This window comes from Vombatus ursinus, unplaced genomic scaffold (assembly GCF_900497805.2).
Source record: "Vombatus ursinus unplaced genomic scaffold, bare-nosed wombat genome assembly UNPS02014818.1, whole genome shotgun sequence".
Lineage (NCBI taxonomy): Eukaryota > Metazoa > Chordata > Mammalia > Diprotodontia > Vombatidae > Vombatus > Vombatus ursinus.
This window is the reverse complement of record NW_020954596.1, coordinates 51,863,327-51,890,706: the sequence shown is the minus strand read 5'-3', so window position 1 is coordinate 51,890,706 and position 27,380 is coordinate 51,863,327. Positions and strand designations below refer to the sequence as shown.

The following is a 27,380-nucleotide window of genomic DNA, read 5'->3' as shown; positions in this document are numbered from 1 at the left end:
ATGAACTGTATTTTGTAGTTGAAATTATTACCTATATCTGTTATATTCTAAGTAATGACACTTAAGATAATACCTTCACAGATGTTCACTTGTACTTCAAATCTTCCTGGTGAGAAAATTATCAGGCATACTTGGTTAAGGAGGAAGCCCATTAGTCCAGCCTACCAAGCTTTGGGGTCAAGATGAAGACTAAATGTTTTCAAAGGAAACACGGAAGAAATAATGTGGGATACAGGACAGTTCAAACTTTGGTGAAAGAAAGAGAGAGAGGCAATATGGTGCTTGGCCAGGAGCTATCCTGCTCCTCAACCTCCTGGTGTACTACAATTAGATTTTTTGGGAGGCTGAGGCAATTGGGATTAAGTGACTTGCCCAGAGTCATACAGCTAGTAAGTGTTATGTGTCTGAGGCTGGATTTGAACTCCGGTCCTCCTAAATCCAGAGCCAGTGTTATATCTACTGCATCACCTAGCTGCCCCTACAATTAGATTTTAATAGCAAGTCTCTGTACTCTCTGGGCATGACCCAGACCTAAAAGCATGCAATCAAAGCAGGAATAGCAGGCAGGAAAGATGTCCAGAGTAAAGCAATAGCACAGCCGCCATAGCAGCAAAAACAGAGGCAGAGATGGGATGACCTGGGGAAGGCAATCAGCATCTGATCCATTTTGCAAGTGGTGCTGAGCCCAAGTCACTTTAAGAGATGGAGACAAACTGAAAAGCCCAGAGTTCCTGAATTCCTGTCCCTGACTAGGCCCTGACTAAGAAGTTTTCATTTTTTGTTTTGTGTGTGTGTGTGTGTGTGGATGAAAATTCCTTTGGGTGGATACTTGCTATTTTCTTGTGGGGTTAACTGGGAAGAACTAAGTTCTCAGGTTTTGGGTTTCCTGCTGACAGAGGAGGGTAGCCTCCTGGTATTTAGAGGAGCTGGAATGGGATGAAAGGATATGCCGGGTTCATTCATGTATATTTGTTTTGTTGCTTTCTAATAGGATAATTAGTGAACTTCATGTGAATGTGCTTTTCTTTAAACAACTTCCTCAGAAGTAGCTAGGATAGAATGAAGAGATGAGTTTTCCCATGTGAGTGGTGCTCACCCAAGCACATAAATTCACATTAAACCCTTGGACTTCAAAAACAAGATAAATATTGCCGTTCACAGAAGGGAAAGAGAGCTAAAGGGAGGGAGATGGTCAGGTCTCAGAGAGCCCAAGAGAACCTGGCAGACTCCAAGTGAGTGTCTTCTGATGTTATTATGCGTAACTTTTAAAATGAATGTTTGACAAGAAGGTCTTACTTAGTGAACAGTGTCAGGCACTGACCAACATTACCCTCTTCCTGATCAAATAGAGAACCCAGCTTTAGGCATTTTGTTAACAGTATATATATATATATATATATATATACACACATATATATATATACACACACATATACATATACATATTATATATATACATACATGTATCTTTCTTAACATGATTTCAGTGAATATTCAGTGATTATTACAAATGAAGTTTATTAGTTATCCTATAAACATAACCATTAAAAAAGAATATAACAAACTCTTGAGTGGTGTTAACAAAACGAGGCTCAGTATTGGAAGATATTTTTAGCTCGTACAACTCCTGCAGCGCTGCAGTCCATTTTCATTACAAGCTGTGCATTTCAGGGCTTTGAAAGAGTCTGTGAAGCAGTTCCGAAACACTGACATCTTGCTTCCATGGCACACTGAACAGGGAAGGAAGCCAAAGCCCCCACAGGAAGGACATTCATGTGGATGCTGAACTCTCTATGAGCACATAGAAAAAAAGAAAAAGAAGGTGGGAAAAGTGTTAGGATATCCAGTGCCACCAGGTCTTTGATCCCCCACTTCAATAGTAGTTGGAAAATAATCATGTCATACAAGCACCTTTGCCACCCTTCCTTACAAATTCACCACAGTATATCAAGAGGGTGAGAAATAGGCTAAGTACCTCCTAAGCATCATATTGCTTTTCCTTCTTCTCTTTCCAACTCACTTTCTTTCAAACAATTTCTCTCAGAAGATGAGAAGAGTGCCAACTATTGGCCAACCATTACATCTCTGGGAGAGGGAATGGGTTGTTCAAAATGTGTATAGTGTGGAAAACTTCACATCATTTCTGTGAATATCAATTTCTTCGTATAAAAATAGGGATAATAATATTTACATTAAATTAATCACAAGGTTTATGTGTGGGAATGTGTTTTATAAGCCCTAAACATTAGATGAATTAAGTTAGAGGTGGGCCCCACTTGGAACAATCCAATATATGGTAAGGAGTGAATTATTTGCACTAAAAGAAGAATATTCATTTTAATAAGAGATTTAATGAGACTATCCTGTAACTATCAGGCATCCCCAAATTTGCCTTTGATAGAAAAAAATTAGAAAGAGGTAGGCAGAAGTAGGGAATGAACTTAAAAGGTGCTGTTAGATGCCACTACAAACTGAAGAATTATAACTGTAATATATGACGTGCTTGTACAAGTACTTAATACTTTTCTAAGCTTTTTCACATGGATTACATCTTTGGATTTTTGTCATATTCAATATGAAGCAGATATTATCATTCTTATTTTATATATGTGGAAACTGAATGACAGAAAGGTCAAGAGACTTGCTTAAAGTCAGACATATAGTTAATGGTATTCAAGCCTGTCAATACAATGGAGCAGATACTTTGCTTCAAAATCAAGAAATAAGTACCCAAAGTGATCAATCAACTCCTTGTAGAAATTATCTGATTTATAAAACATTAAATATATGCAAGATGTCACAAAGGCTTAGAGTAGTTACAGATTATCGAAATTTAAAATTGCACCGAGGCTTTGGGTACATGCACTACACAACTTTTTAGGAATGTATTTGTTATGTAGTGTTCAACTACATCTACAGATGGCAAACAGTATGAGTATAGCAGGCCACATTTATCAAACATTTGAATGTTTGACTTTTTGATGTCCTCAAAATTACTCAGCTCTAGAAGGACTGAACTAGTCTGTCTTACTGATTCATTATTGATTAAGTTCCTGTGCTATCTAAGGCACTGTATTAAGGTGCTACACACTGTACAGATCTTCATTTTCTCTTTTTTTTTTCTACCCAAGGCAGATGGATGAAAAATAATTAGTGACCTGTTCATTTACTAGATATGTTTATTAAATTTTCATTTTAGAACCAATGATATGAAAGGGACAGGTAGAATGAGCATTTATATAATATCTACTATGCTCAGACACTGGACCAAGAGCTTTACCAATATTAACTCATTTGACCCTCAAAGATAGGTGCTTTTATCTCCATTTTACAGTTGAGGAAACTGAGGCAGAAATGTTAAGTGACTTGCCTAGGGTCACACATCTAGTCATTGTCTGAAGTCTAATTGGAACTCAAGTCTTTCTAACTCCAGTCCCAATGTTCTATCCATCATGCCACCTAGCTTACATGAAGTGGTAAGCAAGAGTAAGTAAGGAGTAAGCAAGAGACTCACGTCTGTTATAAATGAAATAACATTAGGATTCAAACTTTCTTGTATTTCCAAAAATAAAATCCCTTGGTCTACATCCAGTCACAACCTTCTTTGAACCAGAGCACAGTATGATAGCAAGAATCCAGTCCGGGACCATGGCAACACTGACAGACTGGACCACCACTTGTCCTCTCTCACTGTATAGTGATTTTAAATTACTGCTTCAGACTCCTTTACCATCTCCCTCTCCCCGTTTGATGTTATTCCTGGTAAACGCTGGCTCGGTCTGCGGTGGTTTCTGGGTGTCCCTTCTTTCAGGTCAGGGCTGAAGCATTGCTCCTCTGTCCACAGGAGGGGTTGTGCCACCTGGCCCTTGTTTACAAGCACTTGGTAGTGCCATTCCCTTTGGAAGGCATTGGGCAATGGGGATTTTACTATTTCAATTAATTGTTTAAAAGTTAGCAATAATATCAGCTACTGAGGAGAATATTCATAATCTACTCCTGGATGTGTTCACTTTAGACAACATTATTTATGTAATAAACTCTTGGGGTCCCCCTAAGTACCTGTCTTAGATACTTAATCTTCTGACTTTTGGTCTAAGTTACTGATAACAAAGCTGTAATGAGCAATTTGGATGCCTAGGACAAGCATCACAAAATGACCACAATTTAAAAACAGATTGAATTGAGTGAAGGAGGGGCAAGGACAATAGTGACCTCAGGAACTCAGACCTAAGAATAAAGCTAAGTAGTGGGAGAGACAGGAATCCTACTTAGTAATTTCCTATTTTAATTAATTATTTTTGTAGCATAAATGACCCAATTTCTGCCTCCTGAAAGAATATAAATGCCCTCAGAAACCTCTAAATTTTGACACTCTAGACTGAGCTCCTGTCACCACAATCCACACATAGCCCTGTCCACTAGAAACTTCCTGAGAAATTTTATAACAATAAATTAATATCTGACTTAAAAATACATTTTTCTCAGGGGCAGGTTTGTGGTGCAGTAGATAGAGCTCCAGCCTTGGAGTCAGGAGGACCTGAGTTCAAATCCGGTCTCAGACACATAACATACAACACTTACTAGCTGTGTGACCCTGGGCAAGTCACTTAACCCTGATTGCTAGCAAAAAAAAATTTTTTTTTCTCTTTAAGGATAGTCATTATATATGTGTGTGTGTGTGTATGTGTATGTGTGTGTATATATATCCATATATATATCAATGCTTCATTGATGTGGAGACATCACAAACATCTGCTATTTCCATGCAATAAGGCAAGTAATAGATTATCTATAGTCATTTGGAATAGTGTCTCTGGTTATTTTTCAAATGTACTTTTCACACATGGCAATCTAGTTGATGCAAGGTTGAGAACATATGCAATTAATTATTTTTGCTAATTAAATGCAATTATAGTAAGCATGGTACAGTAGAAGTGTGCTGGATTCATAGTCAGAGGACTGAGGTTTAACAAGATCACAGATGGAAAGTAGCATTCATGTTCATTTAGTCCGATTCCATAATTTTAGAGATGAAGACACTAAGGTAGAGTAGTGGTGACTCACCCAAGGTCAAGCAGGTAGTATGTGGTTGAGAAGGCTTTTGAATTCATGTCCTACAACTCCAAGTCTACCAGTTTTTGTATTGTACTCTGAATCCTGGATCTCCTACTTTCTACCATGGTTACCATGACAAACAATTGAGCTTCTGTGGACCACAATTAATTTATCTGTAAAATGAGGGGACTAGATGAATGTTAAGGACTTCTAGCATATATAGCCTATCCACCTGTGAATATTTATTAAGCACTTATTCTTTGTAGAGCACTTTGTAGATTCTGGAAAACACAGGAAGTCTGGGGCAGCTAGATGGCACGGTGGATAGAGCACCAGCCCTGGAGTTAAGAAGACCTGAGTTCAAATCCAGCCTCAGACATTTGAAACTTACTAGCTGTGTGACCCTGGGCAAGTCACTTAACCCCAATTGCCTAAAAAAAACAAAACAAAAAAAAAAACCAAGAAGTCTATCAAAGACCCATTCAGTACTCATGTATTTTACAGAAATTCCAAGTAATTCAATGTAGATGGAGAGTATAAGAAGGCATGAATGCCACCAGCATTGCTATGCCACATAAGAAAACCAGGCCATCCTAACATCTAAGTATCCAGTGGTGTTCCAAAACATCCTGAAAATCTCAAAAATTCTGCTACAGAAGCATCATATTTGATTTTATGGATCCACCAACCGCATCTGGCCAGAGTTTATCCACAGAAATATCCTTATTTCTGTAATCAATTCTTAGCATCAAGCTACTTTATATACCTCATTCTGACTTTATCTTCTCAGTCTAAGGGTCAAGTGTTTAATTCTATCAAACAAAATATTATGTCCAATGAAAAACAGATCAGATGTTATACAAGCAGACTTTGAGGTGACCTGTTTTTAGGAAGTTCAAAGAAATAAAGCCTGTGAATCAGGCATGGATGAACCACAAGGAGTATAATATGGAAATGACTGATCTGATTCTCCCATGGAATCAGAAATAACATGGAAGGTTTGACTTTCATTAATCAACATGAAGGAAACTCTTCTAGGGTTTATAGGAAGAGGGAAGGATAAACAGCCCTAGCCTCATAAGAGAATTGGTTGTAGTAGCTTTGCTTCCCCTTTGAATCCAGGAGCCATTCCCTGAAGCTGAGAATAATCACTAGGGCTAGGGAGAAATCGTACCATTCCATAAGAGTATCCTACATCACTCTTCTATATGTGTCTCAGAGGCACAAGCAGAAGTTGGGCCTTTCACAAGGCAGTGTGTGTTTTCTAGTGGAAACAATACTCTCCTGCAAACTATTCAACAAGCATTTAGGAAGCACCTGCCACGTAACAAGACATTGTCCTAGGTTCTGAGCAAACAAAAGCCAAACTGAAATAGTCCCTACCTTCAAGCCTGCATATGTGTGTGTGCATGCATGTATATGTATGCATGTGTGATATGTGTGCGCATACATGTGTGTGTGATGTGTATACATGTATGTGTACATACATGCATCTAGATATAAATATAGGCATAATTCCTCCCCCCTTACTGTGAATTCAATTGAATAGATATTTATGAAGTACTTATTATGTGCGAGATAGTATATTAAGAACTGGGAATACAAAGAATGAAGAAAAATAAAACCACAATAACAAGGAGCAGTACCCTCCCCCAAGGAGCTTACATTCTAATAGGAGATACAACAGGATTTGGGAAGGGGGGCAATTAAAATATCTTTATACTGTCACTTATAAAAATAATTAGTTAAAATTATAATTACCTCAATTTTAGTTAAGAGATCTTGCAGTTCACCCGATTCATTCATTGACAAAATTTTCTCAGCACCCTATAAACAAGAAGAAAGAAAACCCATGTTGTCAGTATTTCGGAAAGTAAAATGCAACCCTGTGAAATTAAATGCTTTTTCTGAAAGAGTAGAAGAGGTATATGTGCACACACTCCACACACATTGGTAACTCAAAACACAGGGAGGGAAAAAAAGAACTGAAATTATTTTGTAATTAAACCATAATGGTTATCAATGAAAGTCACCAATTAACATGTATGGTAAGAAGAGCAGATCTGCTTTGTATAATGACTTTGTGTGTTCACTAAATGCCCATTACTCAGAAGTCACTATATAAGGCTGAGGAAGAAAAATCAGTTTTCACAGAACCTATAAGCTAGTTAGGGTGTAAAGGTGCAAGCATAAAATATAATAAAATAAAGTGGTGAGCAACATGAACTATAAAATTGTTTGTACAGATCTGATCATAACCCTATTGTGGTTCCTCATTGCAATTACAATTAAATACAAAATTCTCTTTCACATTTAAAGTCCTTCACAACCTGTCTCCAGGCTACCGTTTCAGGCTGATTAAGCAAAAATTTCCTTCTCCCATTCCTTTCATCTATTTGCCAACCAAACCTAAAAACTTGTTCCCTATTCAAAGGTGAGGCTGAAACCACCCCCATTTGATTCTGGTGCCTTGACTAGCTGCAAACATTTATTAAATACTGAATGATTCGATCAGACCTGAGTGTGAACAAGGCATTCATCCTTGTGTGTAAATATATACACAGGTGTATATGTTTGTGTATCTGTGTGTGTCTGTGTGTGAAGGGACTGGTTCATGCCCTAAGCACTTTGTATACAAGGGAGAAACTGTCTCAGAAACAGAGACGAAGAGATTCTAAGCATCTAAATTCCATAGGTTGGAGCAAACATAAAGAAAAGGGAAGAATTAGCTATAGCAGAGAAGGGCAATGTCACAAGGGACCTTGGTTCAATGGGCATTTCTTACAGGAGGATCCAAGCTGAGGGAAGTCCAATGCAAAATTCAGTTCTTTTGCCAATTTCCTTTGCCAGCATCTGCCTACCCAAAGACACTATAATATAATCTGTTATTTTGTTAACCAAGTATTTCCAGTAAACTGAATTTGCCTCAACCACAAAGAAGCCATGGGTTTAGAAGTTAGAAATGTAAGGTTAGACAGAGAACATAATTTCTGCCTAAGTGGTAGGATTTTTCAATAACTAGAAGCCCAGAGCAATCATGACTCAACTTAGAAATTGTCATCCAAAACAAACTTCCTAAAGCTAAAGAGAAGAAAAGTAAGGGTACCTTTTAGGGGCCATTATATTGTCTCTTAAGCTAAAAATGAGCTACACGTTAAAACAGGGTGTTACACCTGACCTATATTTCATCTTTCTACCTTCATGTGAGCTATCTGTCCCCTAAACCCAAAATTCAATCCCTCTTTACGTCTGCCTCTTAGAATAGCTAGCTTCCTTTAAAGCTCAGTTCAAGTGGCACCATATAAATGAGACCTGTTCCATTCCCCATGGTTGTTACTACTCTTACCTGAAAAACGAGTTTACATCTACTTTGTATATATTGTATGTTTTCTTATATGTGTAAATTGTATTTCCTATAATAGAATAGCAGCTCCAGGAAGGCAGGACTTGTGTGGTACATAGCATGTCCTTCATAAATCCTTGTTGATTGATAGATTAATTGATGGGTAAGTAACAGTCATTTAATAAATGCCAAGTGGATTTCAGCTGAAAGAACATCCCTAGGCAGGGGAGGAGGGAGAAGGCTTTGTGGAAATAGGTGGGATTTAAACTGAGCTGTAAAGGATGGGTAGTATTTCTATCAGAAGTCATTTGCTAGAATGATTTATAACCAACTGGTATCTTGATTCCTTTTCACTTCAGTATATCCTAGATGCTTCATGCCTCCTTAAGCACCAGAGAGAAATGTTGACTTAATATGTCAGAAATGCAATGAATGAATATGCAATGCTGTAGAAAATGTGTATAAGAAGAAGCAGTGAGCTATTAAAAAACTGTTGATGGTTTAGCTGGAATACAACCCTAACATACCCAATGTGTAATAAAGTAAGTCTGAAGGTAATGAAAATACCATGACACAACACTAGAGGCAAAACTTCACTAATGACTGATAATATTTTAGTTCTGCTACATTCTATTTCCTTTAAGAGTTAGCAAAAATTGAAACAGGAAAACCTCTGGGGATCTGGGCAGCCTGAACTAAGGCAGTAATGAAAGAATGTGGCTCATTTCTCTCTTGTGGAAGGAAAGATGCTGAAATGACTACAAATAAAATGAATGCACCAAAGTACCCATAAAACTTTTCCTGTTCTTTTCCTTAGCTTCACACTGAACCTGAGTGAGATTTATTCATTCAGTCAATATTTATTAAACATTTTCTATAGAACTTGACCCTTTGCATGACATGGTGTAGGATATACAAAGATAAATAAAACATATCTCCTACCCACAAGCAGTTTATAGGCTAACTTGGAAAAAAAGATGTGCACAAACAAGTATGATTCATGCAAAAGAGTATTTTAAGCACATTTATAGAGGTACAAAGAGCTAGGTGAGATGAGAATCTCCATGAGACTTTTCCTAACCACCACTCCCCATCAGTAAGGATATAATATGGAGTCTTGTTTCACACCTCTCTGATGCAATTATGCATTTTTCTGATAGTTTTTCTTAATTCCTTCTACTCATAATTATACATGTAAGTTCAATGAGAGCAAAACGTTTTTCGGTGTTAGAGTTTTCCTGATTCTTACTCACCAAACATGTAAGTTAAATGAAATCTTAACAAAAGTTTGTAGTTCTGTTAGTGATCTAGCATGATGCCTTGCACAAAACAGTTGCTTAATAAACGTTTGCCAAGTTAAATTTAAGAGAGGAAATCAGCTGGGGGTTATGAGGAAGGAGGTTTCATGAAAGAAGTGGCATTGAACTAGGTTCCTAAAGAATGGATAAGTTAATAGGAATAGATGGAGAAAGGGATTCTCAGGACTGGAGAAGAATTACCAACTCAAAAGTTGGAAGGGAAACCAGCATCCATCCAGTTTAACCTATACATGAAAGGAGTCACCACTGTAGTATAAGCAAAATGTAGTCATCTGGCCTCTTGAATTCCTCCAAGAGCCTACCACCTCTTCAGGTAGCCCATTCAACTTCTGAATAACTCTAATTTTTAAAAATATTTCTTCACATAAGCCTAGATTTTTTTCTTTATACTTATTTACATGAAGCCTAAATTATCCTATCTATAACTTCTGCCCAATTCTCCTAGTTCTACCTTCTTAGACCAAGTAGATCAATTCCAAGCCCTCTTCAACATGATGGCCAATCTATTCTGATCCAATGACCATTTATTGTGTCTATGATGTGCTAAACACTAGTAATAAAAAGACAAAATGAAAAGTAGTCTCTACCTTCAAGGAGTTTTCATATCGCTGGAGGGAGTAAAGGTGAGGGGAGGAATGTGAAACAGATAATATTATATATAATTTGAAGAGGAAGTAGTGAGCACTAAATACTAAGGGAAGCAGAAAGGCTTCCAGTAGGAAATGGCATATGAACAGAAACCTTGAAGGAAAACAGTGATTCAATGTGGAACTGAGAAGGAAATATATTCCATGGATGGGGGACAAATACACAGTGGCTAGAGATGGAGTGTTGAATTAAAGGAAATGCAAGTAGGCCAGTTTGGCTAGAAGCTACAGTACATAAGTCAAAGAACTTTCATGCCCCCTTTGAGTTTACTTTCTCTATATTCAACATCAGCAGTTCTTTCAATGGATGCATGGACTTCAATGTCTTCAACCATTCAGGTCAGTCTATTCTGCATATACAAGCTTGTCAATTTCCTAACTAAAGTGTGGTACTTAGAACTGAACACAAAACTCCATAAATGATAAGAACAGAGCAAAGTACAATGGGAATTCTACTGTCCCTTTGTTCTGGATGCTATGTTTCTCTTAAGGAAGACTAAAATTTCATTACGTTAGCTTTTGGGGGACTAAGGGAGAAAATTACATTTAACTGCTGGAAGTTTTTCACATGAATTGTTTTCCAGTCAAATCTCTCCCATCTTATGTTTGTTCTGCCAATTTTTTGAGCCCAGGTGTAGGATTTTACACCTGGCTCTGCTAAAATTTGTAATTATTCTAATCAGTGGCAATCTTTGGTTGATGCTGACTTCATCACTGAACCTGCCAGACAGACCTCCAAGTACCATCTGCAGAGTTGACAAAAGGCTAGCTATGCTTTCATTTAAGTCATTAATAAAAAATACACAACAGGGTTAGCACAGATCTGTTTTTGCAATGGTTACACTTATAATTATCTTTGTCTTTTTTCCATTTCTCATTATTCTGCATTATTATCTTCTTTGGATAGGTCAGGTTTAATTTCTTGCAATTATATGCAATGTCTTCATCTCATTATTCTTTCCTCTAATTTGATCTTGATTTTCATTGACAGCCTCACAGGTCACAAACAACTGGTTCTAATATGACTTCCCATACCAAGTGGGTCATCATTCATTTCCTGCATGCTCACATAAGTAGTTAATTTTGTGATATGTCTCAGTGTTTGCTAAGTATAGTGGCTTTCAACTCTTTTCTTAAAGAAAGCATATACTGTTGAGGAATTTCTAAGTAGTCCAACATGCCTTTGTCATTTTTCATTTCTTAAACCTGAACCATGTTTTCTCTACCCTCCCCTATACTCATCTTCAAATTGAAATCACCAAGTATACAAATAGATGTTGACTTGGTTTGTAGGGATTTGTTCATTTCGTAGAAGAATTTCTTTCCTTTTTTTTCTCTGAAGCAGATATTGATGCAATTAACATCTTTTGCCCTTTTTGCTGATGTTCAATAGGAGCACTACAAGACAAGATGAGAAAGTGTCTTGTGAAATTATCATTTTTATTGCCTTTGAGCATAGAACGAGACCAACTTAACCAATTCCTTTGTTAGACTCTCCAAAGAGAACCTTTAAGACATCTTGCCTTTTAGCAACTTTCCTGAGTTTTCTGATTTGGTTTGTAATGAGGATGTTAATACTGAATTGATTCAATTCTTCCATTAATATGGAAATGTATTGATGGTGAGGCAAAGATTTCATGTTCAGAGTCCATGGTCAAGTTAATGATTATAGATGTCTAAAAAATGTGTTTCCTACAGCCTTCTGCCTACTTTTCCGATTCTTTGCCATTACCATTGTGGAAACAGGACTGAAGAATATTTTAATGGTGCATTTTTTCCTGTGTTGTCAGAGTTAAATAATTCATTACCTAATGGCCAACCTACCAATGAGGTGATATAGTTAGCTAGGCAGGTCCCTGTGTAGCAGATATCATTGGAGATGTTTTAACCTGATAGAGTGTACCAGAATTTGCATTGACTCTACTGGTATATCCTCTGACTGCCAAGGCAAAGATTCTTGCTTCGGAAATGTATAATATGCAAGCACAAAAAGAAGCAGAATTGGTGAATTGCTTATCAATATTTTCCATTCTAAATATGATTTTAGTGTTTAGTTATTTCCCAGTCATATGTATACATGTGGAAAGCAATGCATGGGCATGTTCAAACGGACAGATTCCAACTTCTCCCTCTCTGAATTTCACCCTGCCACTTATTCAATGCTGTCTAATGGAGACTTTATCCATTCACCTCATGGTTCCTGTGCTATTCAAATAAATGAAAACAACAGAACATCATACTCAAACTTTTCCTTTATGGTTGTGCTTTGATTTCACTCCTGTTTCTGTTGAGGTCACCATTATCTTTCCAGTCTCCCAGGTTTATAGTTTTGACTTTATTCTCCACTTCCTATTCACCCCACATATTTTGTTAATTGCCAGATCTTTCTGTTTTTATTAGAACATTGTCTCTTGCAACTGTCCCCCTCTCTATAGTCATACACTCACATTCAACAACACTCAGGCCTTCAACATCCCTCAACTAAACCATTGCAATTGCCCCTATTTGGTCTTCCTGATTCAAGTTTCTCATCTAATTTATTATTCATCCAGTTAATTATGTGGTTTTCCTAAAACAAGTAAAACACCTGCTCAATAAATTCCAATGGTTCCCTATTGCCACTAGGATAAAATATAAAATTTTCTTTTTGTCTTTGAAAGCTCTTCACAACCTGACCCCAATCTACCATTCCAGCCTTATTATATATTACTCTTCTTCCCAAAGTCTATTCACATGTGGCCTCAAGGAGGCAGGTTCCCTATCCTTGGTCTAGCCAAAATACCTTCTTATTATTCCTCACATATGACAACCCATCCTCTGTCTCCAGATCTTTGTATTGATTGTCCTTCATGCCTGGAAGTCTCTCTTTTCTCTTCACCATCAGTTAGAAATCCTTTTTTCCTTAAAAATTTGACTCAAGCATCATTTCTACAGTGCCTGGTACAGAGTAGATACTTGATAAATGTTTGTTGACTGACTGACTGATTGATGCTTTTCCTGATCCTTCCAGCAGCAAAGGCCTCCCACCTGCAAATAATCTTCTATTTTTTTTGGTGTATCTATATATATCTATATATATATATATATATATATACACACACACACACATATATATATATCCACACACATACATACATACATATATACATATATATACACATACATATTTTGGCCAACAGATATTAAGGTACTCAAGGGTAGGAGCTATTAAAACTTTCTCTTTGTATTACTGATATCTAGCAAATGATAGTCATTTAAAAAAAAATAGTTGTCAACTGATAAACTGATACAATCTCCATCCAGTATAGCATCTAAATGCGTTGCAGCAACATAAGTGTACATTTATAAATGTGTCACATACAAAGGCTCTGTGTGTATTTGTGTGCATGTATATACATACATATATATGTAAACATACATATGTTGATTGCTATATCTTTTATTAGCATAAGCTTATTCCTTCTTCATATATTTGTGACACATTTTTTGAATTAATATTTCCTAGTCAAAATATTATTCTAGCCAGGTGTCACTGATACAATCATTAGGCTGCATTATAGTCATAATCAAAACATTCTAATTAAGGGTGCCAGCTTCCTAAAATCAACCTAGATTTTTAGGAATGTCTACTTTTTACCCTTTAAAAGTATGTAATAAAAAGTTGACAAAATTTTTCAGAGCAAAAAATACAAAAGCAGTCATAGTCAAATATGATGATTTGAGATTCCTAAAAAAGTATTACAAAGCTAGGATTTCTTTTTTATTCATCAAAAAATATGCATAGTTTTAAAAATACACTATTCAAGAACTGTTTATTTCATATAGTAGACTAGTATTGTTAGATAAACTACAGGGTTCATTTTTAGGGGGTACAGTCCTGTGATTTCATCAGTGTCATGAATTCCCAGTGTGGAAATTCCCTCAACTTAAACAGATCTGCTACTTCTTTATAACTTATAGTCAGAAAGTTGCTTGGGTGTACCTAGAGGTTAAGTAGCTTGCCCACATTACCAATAGCAGTATATGTTAGAGGTGAGTCTTCCTGACTCCAAGGCCAACCCTCTACTACTAAATCATACTACCTCTCCTTTGGGGTTTATAAAATTTTATTATTTTATAATAATAAAGTCACTGAACTCTTATCTTTCCCATGTTCCAAGTAAATTGTCTCAAAGATATTGTATCGGTTACTTGTGAAATAGGGATAATTATCTGAAAGAGATGTTTCAAATTAAACTACCCCAATTTTGGCATAATGCATTTTAAAATCCAGAAATATTCATAATATCACAGGCAATCAGGCATCAGAAGATTTAAGTCTCTGCAGCAGACCCATTCTCAAAAAGTTGCATGTAAATCAAGATTTTGTAAATCAAATCATGTTCCCTATTTCATTTCTAATATAATTTCAGAGGTACATTCTCATGAAAAATCCTTCAAAACCAAAGACTAAGACAAATCACACTTAAACATGACAGCCTGGAAGAGTGAAAAGAATGCTAGATTTGGAGCTGAGTTTGAATGTTAGCCCTTAGTAAATGTGTGGTCTTAGACAAATTGCTTAACCAATCAGGGTCTCCAATTCCTCAAATATAAAATGCGGGTCTTGGAAAAGATGACTTTTGAGGTCAAGAATTACAAGATGACCTCTAAGAACATCTTCAAACTCTAATGATATGATCCTATGAATATCCAGGATAAACAGTTTATTTTTCCTTTGAGTTCATAGCCTCCCATTTTCTATAGATGGAATGAAACTTACCTTGAAGTCTGCTGGATCAGCCTTCCACCATGCAGAGTTGCCCTCAGTCATGGGCAAAATGATCCTGAATAAATAACCAAATACTATACCTTAACAGGGGTGAAGTGAACCTTTCTGTGAAGTCACAGAAACAGAAATGGGAGGATAGACATCTAGACCAATAAACATCTAGAATCCCCTCTACTGAATTCCCCACAAATGGTCATCCATTTCTTCTTGATTTTCAGTGATGGGGAACCTGCTACTTCCAAAGATAGCCCATATATTTTCAAGTACTTCTTCCCCTTGAATTTTTTGCCCTTAAAAAGAAGAGAGATCTGCCTCTAGGCAACCTCTACACATTGTTTCTAGTTCTACTTTCTGGGACCAAGCAGAACAAGTTGGACTCTTCCTCTAGATCATGGTTTCCAAAATGGGAGCCTTGGCCCCAGTGGTTCATAACAAATAAGGATTTGGATCAGGCAGCTCCATGTGTTGCTAGCAGAAGTTTTTCTCTTTTGGCAGGGCAGACCCTGGTTCCTTCCTCCTTCTAGACTTTTCTCTAAGTACTAGATGGTTGTAATAACAGTAGGGATAGAAGCAGGTTACATTAGAAGTGACCCTGGGGCAGGGAGGAAAGAAGCAGATGGACACAAGCTAAGAGAGTCTATAGGGTGAGACAAATGCAATGGGAATAGACAGGTGGGGGTTCATGAATGGGATGGCAACAAGGATAGTTGGTACTGAAGGGCTGGGGCAGGCAAGGCTGCAGCAGGGATAGACCTAGGCTGAGCATGGAGACTAGGTCCTGGAGATAGCAGACCAACTAGGACCAGGACCTCTAGGTGAAGGGTGGTAGCAACTGCTAGAGGTTGAGGTGATAGAGGAGGAGGCAACATCAGCAACAGGAAAGGGGAGACTGCACAGGGGTTTACAATAAGGTCACTTACAGATTCTTCTCTTCCTTCTCACTTCCCTCCAAGTGCTAGGCAAGTATTTGATGTTGGTAACAGATAAAGACTAAGCAAAAAGGGAAGAGGGAAGGGAGGGAGACTAATGACAGATCTATGGGCTCAGCAGACTGGTGGGACATGGCAATCAACAAGCATTTGTTAGGTATCCACTATATAAAAAGAAAAATGAAAGAGTCCTTGCCTTTGATAATCTTACAGTCTAGCTGGAGGAAATCTCCCCCCCCCAACACACACACACATACAGAGTTAATTTTGGAGGAAGACACCAACACTAGAGGTTATCAGTTATGGCTGGGTGGAAGGTGCCACTTGCACTGGTGCTGAACATTTAAGGAAAAGAAGAGGTTTAAGGAGTGCATGAACATTTTGTTTTTACTGAAGTGTTACCTGACTAAAAAATTTTGGAGCTCTGGATAACAGACCTTCAAATACTTTAAGACAGTTATCCTATCCCCTTAAATCTTTTTTTCTCGAGGCCAAATGTTCCAAACTCCTTCAACCAATCCCCACATAACATAGTCTCTAGTTCTCTTACCATCCTCGGGATGTGCTGCAGTTTGTCAATGTCCTTCCTAAAATGGGATGCCCAGGACCAGTCATGATATCACAAATGTGGTCTGCCTAGGGCAGAGTGGCACAATCATAACCTCCTGCCACCTTATTAAATACACTGTGCTTCCATTAATGCATCTCAAGACCCCAAATTCCTTCTTCTACTCAAACTATAGTTTTCCCACACCTCCTGGTACTTGTGAAGTTGATTTTTTAACCCAAATGCAAGACTTTCACATTTATCACTATTAAATCTCACATTACTAAATTTAACCTATTGTTTTGGTCTGTCAGGACTTTTCCAGATCCTGAGTTTATTGTCCAACCTGTCAATCACCTCCAATTTTGTGTCACCTACAAATGAAACATGCCATGTATGCCTTCATCCACTTCATGCCATCTATACATTCATTCAAGGCATTTAAGCCAAAGCATATGATTTATGCCTTCATACAAGAGGCAGCCAAGTGGCATAATGGTACTGGGTATAATTTAGTGGTATAATGGTACTCCAATACTGGGGCTGGAGTCAGGAGGTTGTGAGTTCAAATGCAGTCTCGGATATTTACTAGTTGTGTGACCTTAGGCAAGTCACTTACCTCTGGCTATCTGTTTTTCCTCAACTGCAAAATGGGGATAATAATAGCATCAACCTCAGAGGGGTTTTTGAAGATCAAATGAAATCATATTTGTAAAATATTAGCACAGTGCCTGGGACACAGTAAGTACTATACAAAATGCTGGCTACTATTACCCAAGTCATTCATTAAAAATGTTGAATAGTACAGTTCTAAAGTCTAATCTTCCGGGTGAAGAAATTAGGGAATATGCAGAATATATGCAGAATCAGTAGTCTCTAATTAACTTGCAAAACAGATTTAAATGCCTAAAGGAGTTCATTAAACTTTCTAAAATTACAATAATTCACACTTATATGGCATTTTCAGATTTACAAAGTACTTTCTTCATCCCAGCACTGTGAGGTAGGTGTTTTTTTATCCCCATTTTACAGATAAGAAAACTGAGACTCGGGAACATTATGTGACTAGCCCAAAGTTACATGGCTAGTAAGAGGCCAAGGCAAGATACAACACACCTGTTATTACTCAAGGCCTGAGTTTTTCCTGTGGTAGCATACTACTGAATACATGACTGTCAGGTGCATTTGTAAATGGACCACAGGTTTACAAAGGTCCCAGAGAATTCAGCAGTGTGCACAGGACCTATGTGACAAGACGATGGTATCATAGTGCCCAATGCATGGCAGTATAATACAGATTACTTGTTTAGAAAATCAGGAAGGACATCACCAAAATTATTTACTCCTACTCCAGCTTCCTTTTTCTGAATGAAATTTTTATAGCATCTCGAATTAAATATTTTTTTAAATTTTACTTGTGCCCAAATGAGTGATTTTAAAACATGCAATGCAAATAAAGAATTCCATTAGAAGAGTAAATGAAGCTAATGAAGGGAGAAGCTGTTAAAATGTAACTTAAATTCATTTTTTTAAAAAATGAAGCGAAAAACTCACATTTATATATGACTTTAAGGTTAGCAAGGTACTTAATGTACATTATTTAATTTGATCCTTCCAACAACCTAACAAGTTGGGAGTTATTAGTATCACTCCCATTTTATTGATGAAATAACAGAGGCTCAGAGAGTTTAACTGGTTTGATAGGCTCACATACTATTGTCTAAGGTGAGATTTGAACTCACATATTCCTAATTCCAAGTCCAGCTATCTATCCAGTATGCCATGCTACCACATTAAGTAATATGTAAATTCAAGATATCAGCAATATAGTATTAATATAGTTATTTGTTTAATGTATTTTTATTCCCAATTTTTTTTCCTGTAACATAAGACTCATGGGATTACAATATGATAATCAGGTAACTCCTAATTGTCAATATATGACAATATGACATGGTGTTAGGATGACCTGTGCACAAGTCTTCCCTTTGAAACATACTGGATATGTGAAAATCTCCTAATATTTCAGTATCTCCTGACAATCCTCTAAGACAGTTGGCAGTCTCCTTTGGAATTAATAGTTTCCTCATAAGGAGCTCTCCACAGTGGATGAGTTAATGGATGAATGAATGAATTAATTGATTAATTAATTAGCTAATTAATCAAAGAGAGGAGGACAGGAAAAATTTACCCAAGGATATGGGTCCTGGTGTACAGCTACTACTCTCTGCAACCTTCATTTATCTTCCAGCTCACCCAGCATTGCACAATACTAAGTGGTAAAATTAACTGAAATCTAGGAACAAAGGATTTAAGGAAACTATGAAGCTTATCATGTTTTGGAAGGATACTAAGAGACATAATAATAATAATACTTAAAATTTAGAAATTTATATTCAGAATTTCCTATCAAGTTTTGGGTTTGATCACTGTAGTCAAAGGCAGGAAGAAAATTAGGATTTATCCCATGTCAATTCATTGTTCAATCTCTCATAATCTCTCCTATGGTTTAAGGCATTAGATGGCACAGTGGGTAGAGTGCAGGGCCTTGAGTCAAGAAGACCTGAGTTCAAATATGACCTCTGATACTCACTATTTGTGTAACCCTGGGCAAGTCACTAAACCCTGCATGCCTCAGTTCTGCATCTGTAAAATGAACTGGAGAAGGAAATGGCAAACCACTCCAGTATCTTTGCCAAGAAAACTTCAAATAGGGTCATGAAGAATTGGGCACAACTAAAACAAATGAACAACAACAACAACCCTTAGGTCAGATGAGGCAAAAAGGAGCTAGAGGACAGAAAAGCAGAGAGGAATCGAGTTAGAGTAAAAAAGAGCCTACCTCACCCCTTTGCTTCACCATATTTATGGACTATCAGTCCTTTGATGCAACCCTTCATTCATTTACAGAAAGAAGACTGCATATGCCCCAGAGGGTAACTCCTGATGGAATAAATAGATGCTATTTAAGTCAAACTATGTTTTATTGTGTAGGGGCACAAATAGTGGGTGGAAGACATGAGAAAGAGAAAATTGTTCAGGGATTTTTTTTAATTAAAATCTTCCCTGTCAAAACTAAAGGTAGGAAGGGAAAGGGAGAGGACATAAGATAATGAGTTAAGTAGACAAAAGTTCAAAGACTTTTTCCCCCTAAAATGTATTTTAAATCTTCTTTTTGAAAACCAGCTGTACCTTGTAATTAAGTTATTACACTAAAGCCTATTATTTCACTTCCCACAAAAAATAAATAAATTTCCTAGTTGCCGGTTTCTAGATATACCGAAAGCCTTGAACAACATGAGGTAATTACCTTAACACTGCACTGGATTGAATCAAATAGAAATAACCAAGCACTGAGGGGGAGTTGAGACCAGTACCTTGAAATTACTGAAGGGCTGGCCTAGTCCACAGAGAGCATGTTCTGAGACTAACTAGCAACAAAATGGAGTTTCATCTCCTTTGCTTTCAACTTCCTACTGTGTTAGGTTATTAAGAGACACTGCAATGGTGAAGGAGAAAGGCTCAACAGCACCAATATCAGAAGAGCAAAGGCTTCTGGATACTACGCAATGAACATCAAGTGTATCATCAGCAACAGAGAAATTAACAGATAGCATGGATTCAAAATGTGCCCCATCTTGCTTTACAAAACAGAAATTGGAAAGTTCCTTTTGGTCAGACATCAGCATTCTAAAAATAACTAACCTTGATAATAAATGGCATTCTTAGGTTAAAAAGCACTTTGCATATATCAATTTATTTTTGATCTGCACAACAGCCCAGTGAGAGCACTGCTATTCCTATTATCACTACTTTACAAATGAGGAAACTGAAGACCAGAATGTTTATGTGACTTGCCAACAACCACCTCATTAAGCGAAGCACGATCCAAACCCAGGTCTTTCTGACTCCACATTCAGAGCTCTTTTCACTATAGCTTCCAATCATCTCTATAGTGAGAGTGAAGTAGGGTGTGCTGAACACATGACTGGTTTCTTAATAAGTTTAGACCCAAGCCTTGACGTGGAACAGACTTCTCTTGCTGCCACCTTGGAATTCTCCGGAGCAATAACTATCGATCACTTGAAATTGTTTGGGGATTCTGTGGTAGCCACGTACCCCTATAACAACAGCATATGAGTATTAAGCCCAGCTTCATGAATGTTTCATTTAACCTGTGTTTTTCCTGGTTGTCACCAAAAACAAGGATCAGGAGGACTGATTTATGTTCATTACCAACCCCTATTACTTTTTCCTCTGAGGTACCAAGCTTCAAATGTGGTGTTATCTTGACTAGTAAGTCTTCTAGGAACAAAATTTTATGATTAAAGTAAATCACATTTAAAAAAAATAAAGCATGAATCTCTCAAAGTACAGTTAGTATATCTCTTACACATCAAAATCTTGCTGACACACACACAGCTGGATAGGACCAAATGACATGCCTCCTCATTCAGTTTGTATCTGGAAAGTTAATGGGAATAGAGTTGAAGCAAAATTGTGAAGTAAAGTTTGTCTTAGATGTCTCAGACTTCACTTTTGCTTTTCTTAAATTAGGCATCCAGGCTCCACCCTCCCCTAGACAAAACAGGAAAAGGTCTTGATATGTGTCATTAATAGTTCAGTCTCCTTTTGTTTTCCCTGGCCCTAAGGGTTGACCTTTCTAGGCACTCAGTGACCGCCTTCTCCTCCCTTTCATCTGTTGAAAGAGCAATTCATAGTTGTCTCCATTATCAAAGTATTCTCCGTCAAGATTCACAGAATCACATGGTTTTAGGAATTGTAAGGTGACCTCAGAGGTCATCTAGTTGAAACTATACATTACCCAGAATTCCTTCTGCAACACTGCCAACAAATGGTGGCTGAGCCTTTGCTTGGAGATCTTTGGTAAGGGGAAGTTCACTACCTTACCAAGACAGACAATTCCACTTTTGTCTTCTCTGTTGGTAGGAAGGAAGGTTTGTTTTTCCCCCTTCTGTTGAACCAAAATCTGTCACTGTAACTTTCCCATGCTTCTCCCAACTAATGGAACAAGTTTTCCCTCTTCTACAACATAGCCCCTTCAAATACCCAAAGATCCATCAGGCCCTCACTTGTCTTTTCTTTTACAAAACAAATACACCCCTAGTGTCTCCAATCAATCCTCCTTCAATTGATCCCATGTAGAAATGGAGTTCTTTTTGTTCTTCTGACAGAAGAATGGGCTGGAAGCTGCAGAGAGGCAGATTTAAGCTTTCTAACAATTATCAAAGGGTCCAGTGGGATTCCCCAAGGGGTGGTGGGTTTCCCAACCCTTGAGAGGCCTTGGGGTTGCACTAAATAGTTTCTGAACATCTGTCCAACTCTAGATCTGCAGGTTTATCTTTTTTCCATCTCTGAAAAAGAAGTTTTTGGCAGTACACTGTGTCATTAAAAGGATTCTGTTCATTAATAGAGATACGATAGCACAAAAATCAAAGTTTTAACATGATGTTCCCAGCATGTGAAGATACAGTAAAACCAAAGAAGCCTTTTGTCAAGATGTGGTAGGTCCTGTTGGCTTGGCAGGGTCTCAAAAGGAATTATCTGAGGTTTTTACTACTAGAGCCCACTTGCTACTATTTTCCTAGAAACTGGCAATGATGCTGGCAGCAAGGCAGCAAGGCATGTAGAGTCTTTAAGATACCAAACTGGGCTCAATATTGTTTTAGATACTAAAATGGAAAACACTCATAGTTATCAAGGACAGTAACACTGTTCTGAACTAGAGGCTATTGTCCTAAATGACTAGGACTCCATAACCATAATATGGGATTACTTATGAATGTCTGTAAGGCTCATAGTTAAATACCTGAGTTGTTTTTCATTGGAATGTATAAGCCAGGATCATTGACTTTAGTTACAAAACTAAAAACTTCTACTTAATAGGAAAATAAATGGATTACAGAATATGAAATGCCATCATAAAAATATATAATACCAGATATGAAAAGTACTCCAAAAGCCATGTTGCACAAATATGTCTAAACACAAATCTCCTCTTCGATATCCCTTTCATTTGAGCTCTTCAATCAGGAAAGAATCTCCCTTAATCTCCTAGTTCATCAGTCTCCTCCATTCTTATGACTCATACCTTCATCATACCTTGGACACTCACAGGAATGGGCTACCTCGATGATCCTGAATTCTGAAATTTTCTTGTCTGATCATAATCTTTTTTTTTCCATCTCTGCTTCTGCCTTACTCTTTCTTAATTTACCACTCACAACTAATGATGGTTTAACCCTAGGACATTCTCATTCTCCTCCCCTATTCCCTTTCCCACGCTGCTGAAAAGGGCATACAACCATATGCACTAGCACTGGGCCCACTACAAATTCTTAATATCTAATCTCAACAAGTCCCTCAAGGATACATGGTAATACTTCTACTATTCCCTGATTGATTCTATCAGATTCCCCACAAAGGCTGTTCCAAGCCATCTCATCTTTCCCTGAATCTTGTATACTATTCCCTTTCCATTCCATCTCAGCAAACTTCAAGTTTTATGTTACTGAGAAAATTAAGGTCATCCATTATTAGCAACATCTTCTCCCCTAATTCACAACTCCAAAAATTCTCTAAATATTAACTTGTATCTGTGCTCTGTTAGAGTATCTCATAAATGTGTGTTCCTTCCCCCTTGAAAAGGCTATCAGCTCTACTATTATACTAGATCTCCTCCCTTTCCTATCTCTTCTAGGAGCTTGCCTCTTCGAAACTCCATTCCTCCTCATCTTTAATCTTTCTGTATCTCATAGTTCCTTCCATACTTCCAAAAAATATGCCCAGGTCTCCCCCATCCTTTCAAAATTTTTTTCACTTGACTGAATCCCCCGCTTAAGTTATTGGCTTGGATTTCAAATTCCTTTTGAATGCCTAGAAAAAATTGTTACCAACACTTCCTCATATATAACTCACATCTCACTCCCTTTGCCACATGGCTTCACATCCTTCTACTGAAACTGCTCACTCCAAAGTTACCAATGATTTCTTAATTTCTATATACAAAATCCTTTTCTCGGTCCTCAGTCTACTTGATCACTCTGTAGCTTTGGACACTGTTGATCACACTTTACCCCTGAATACATCTTGTCACAGATTCCATGACACTGCCTCCTGTGAACTGCTTCTAACCTACTGCTTTTCTCAGTCTCCCTTACTAGGCCAGCAAGCATCTCCTAAATATAGGTATCCCAGTTTCCACATGGCTTTCTCCTGGTCCTCTTCTCTTCTATATCTATACTCTTCCCCTTGCTCATCTCATCAACTCCCATGGCTTCCATCACCTTCTCTACACAGATGACTCACCATAATGCCAATCTTGCATTGTCAACTGCCTCTTAATCATCTCCCACCTGAATCTCTCAGCATCTCAAACTCAACATGTTGAAAAGAAAATTCATTATGATACTCTCTTAGTTATTTATCTCTCCCATCAAACTTTCCTATCTTTGATCCTATCATAACCTTACAATCACTGTATGACTTTTCCCTGTCCCTCACCCCATGTATGAAGTTAGTTGTCAGGTTTTCTTGATTCTACCTCAATAGCACCTCCCTTCGCACAGGCAATATCTTATTTTAGGCCCTTCTAATTGTGAGGTAGCTAGGCGATATGGTGGATAGAATATGGTCCTGGAGTAAGGAAGACCTGAGGTTTAGATCTGGCATCAGACAGATAGTAGCCATGTGAGCTAGACCAATTCACTTAACCTCTGTTTGCCTCAGTTTCCTCAACTATAAAATGGGGATAATAATAGTACCTACTTCCCAAAGTTGTTGTGAGGATGGAATGAAATAATATTTGTAAAGTACTTAGCACAGTGCCTGGCACATAGCAGGTACTATATAAATGCTAGCTAGTATTAGTATTAATTTTTCTCTGTAGTCTAGTTTCTAGTTTGGGTACCCAGAGGTACCCAAAATCATCTTTGTAAGGCTTGGAGTTGACCAAGTCACTCTCCTGCTCAATAATAACTATTCCATTTTATGTAATGCTTTAATATTTATGGCATTCTTTCATTACGACATCCATGATAGTTACCCCAAATGCTATTTTTCATTTTATAAATGAGAAAACTGAGACTTTAAAGGATCAAGTTACTTGCCCATGGTAATAGATGCTAAGTCTATGGGCAAGACTTAAATTTCTGTCTTCTTAGTCCAGGGATGACCTTCTCTATCGGACATCTCAAAACTTCAGAAGTCCCCTATTTCCTGGGAGGATAAAATGCAAGCCCCTTGACCTGGAATTTGAGACTTGACCCAATCTGGCCCCAAACAACCTTCTTTCACAGAACTTGCCTCCATGCACTCTGTTATAGCCAAACCAGACCACTGGATGATCCCCAAACTAAAATTGCTTCTGCTGTCTTCAGGCTGCCACCTAACTGCCTCCAATACCCGGTATGCTCTCCCTCCTCATCTATGACCCTCAGACTTTTTGCCTTCATTCTCAGCTCACCTGAAATGCCATCTACTATATAAATCATGCTCCAATCCCACCAATTGCTGAAGCTCTATTTGTCCTCAAGATACGATGCATTTCCTTGCCTAGGTCCATTGTGTCTCTTCGTAGGAGAATAGGAGAACTATTTGATTTTGATACCACTGCCTAAACAACTGTTCTTTTGATAATTCATTATATGGAGAAAACCTATTCTGGAACCTATTTCTTGCTGTTCAAATCCATAACTAAAGAAAAACTAAAGTGAACATTCAGGAACGTATGAAACAGCACCATTATTTTAGACTTAAATATCGTGAACAGTTGGATTGAACTGATCTGTTTCTAGTGTGAGGAGCTTTCACTAATATCCTGCACTGGAACATTAACTTACAGAGAGCCCTGAGTTCTCTGCTCCATCTAGACCAGAGCTTCTTTTTTTATATCTTTTTTTTTGTTTTTTTGGTGAGGCAATTGGGATTAAGTGACTTGCCCAGAGTCACACAGCTAGTGAGTGTTATGTGGTTCTGATGCTGGATTTGAACTCAGGTCCTCCTGACTCCAAGACTGGTGCTCTATCCACTGCGTCACCTAGCTGCCCCTAGACGAGTGATTCTTAAACTGTGAGTCGCAACCCCACATGGAGTCATGAAAAATTTGGCAACGGTAAAAGGTTTCTGAACGTGCAACAACCAAAAATTAGTTCAAAGTCAAATGCGTGATGAATCTGAGGTGTTTCAGGCAGTGCTTGCCCGTGTTGCATCACATTACTTTCCTGCAACCTTGGTTCTGAACACAAAGCATGTGCACTTTGCACTGAGCATGTCCTCAGGCCATGCAACACAATGCCAACCAATGCTGCTGAAACTTGAAAAGGGGTCTCAAGTTTAAGAAGCCCTGAAGACAAGCCTAAAGATTTTCCTGAGATTACAAGAGAGATATAATTTGATACTTGGATATTCTGAAAGATTCATGATGTCATCATTGTTAGCACTCCATCCACTGATGCCTGCCACAACCTCTCCAGGTGCCATAAATACTATGGCCAAATAACACAACACCTGGTAGCTATCAAAGACTGATTACCTATCTTTATTATGGATATGAGGTAGTACACACTGACTAGACAATTCCATGACCACCATTCATCTAAAGTTGGATCATCGTGTGAACTCAGAAGGCCAGGTTAGGACCTTGGAGTGCCCCTACTATCCATTGACAAGACAAAAAAGCTTCTGCCCTGGTATTTATGGGTAAGGAAGGAAAGGCAGGATTCAAAGTGTATATGTAACAGGTAAAATTAGCATAGTGATAAAGCTGAAAAATGTTTCTTTCATAGCACGTTGGCTGTTTCTGTAACTGGACTACCCAGGCTGCCTAAGACCTTAGAAATCTTTAACTCTGGGGGCAGTGTGGTTTAAGTTAGATTAAAGCGGGCCTAAGGATAGCTCTCTCCACAGATTCCAGACCCATTATAACCAAAACCATTCTGCTTCTTCACTAACTAGAGAAAAGCACGATAAATCTCTTAGGCTTCCAAGACCTAATGGAGGAATCCCAAGGAATTACACCAACTCAAATACAGAGAGAAATGACTAGAAAGAACCATAAGACTTTTGGATGTGGGAGCTTCCCTGGAATTGTGAATTTGTCCTAATTTGCCAAGGAAGTCTACTAGTATGGTGCTATACACTTATGTTCCCTTCTCCAGAATTTATTGAGATGCTAACAAGAAAATCTATGTGAGGCAATATTCTTATAATATTAATGAATTAATGAAAAAGCATTTAAGTGATTACTATGGGCTAGGCTTGGGGCTAAACACTGGGTATACAAACACAAGAAAATAAGACAACCCCTGTCCTCAAGGAGTTTACCTTCTAACAGGGGAAGATAGCACCTAAAGGAGAGCTAGAAAGATGTATGTATACACACGCACACAAACATACATATATATATGTTTGTGTATATATGTGTATATGTGCATATATTATTTAAGTTTGCATGTATATATGTGATATGTTTGTATGTCACACATATGTATATGCATATTCTTGTATCTAGCCTTACTGTCAATCTACCAATAAGTGGTACTGGAAGGGAATGGAAGCAGATGCCCCAAGTGTCTGGCTGGCTAAACCATCACTCACTACCCTTGTGTCCAGTATCCATCTGTAAGTACAACTACTTCATCATAGGATGTGTATCATCTTTATTTCCTATGTCAGTGGATACTGAAGACACTGACTTTACTGTTGCACTTAGCATGGAAACATGGCTGGCCTCAACCAAATACACTTCT

General features: G+C 37.8%; 1 protein-coding gene across 6 annotated transcripts in view; it reads right to left on the bottom strand.

Annotated features, from left to right (window-relative positions):
* Nucleotides 1-1,582: 1,582 nt before the first annotated feature.
* Nucleotides 1,583-27,380, bottom strand: part of GRXCR1 (glutaredoxin and cysteine rich domain containing 1) — a 237,167-nt gene continuing 211,369 nt past the window's right edge. For all 6 annotated transcript variants that reach the window (XM_027836554.1, XM_027836555.1, XM_027836553.1 and 3 more), the window contains 2 exons: nucleotides 6,817-6,882; nucleotides 1,583-1,791 (listed from right to left, as the gene is read on the bottom strand). In XM_027836554.1, the coding sequence (XP_027692355.1) occupies nucleotides 1,612-1,791; nucleotides 6,817-6,882 (246 nt within the window). In that variant the 3' untranslated portion in view covers nucleotides 1,583-1,611. The remainder of the gene's footprint in view (nucleotides 1,792-6,816; nucleotides 6,883-27,380) is intronic.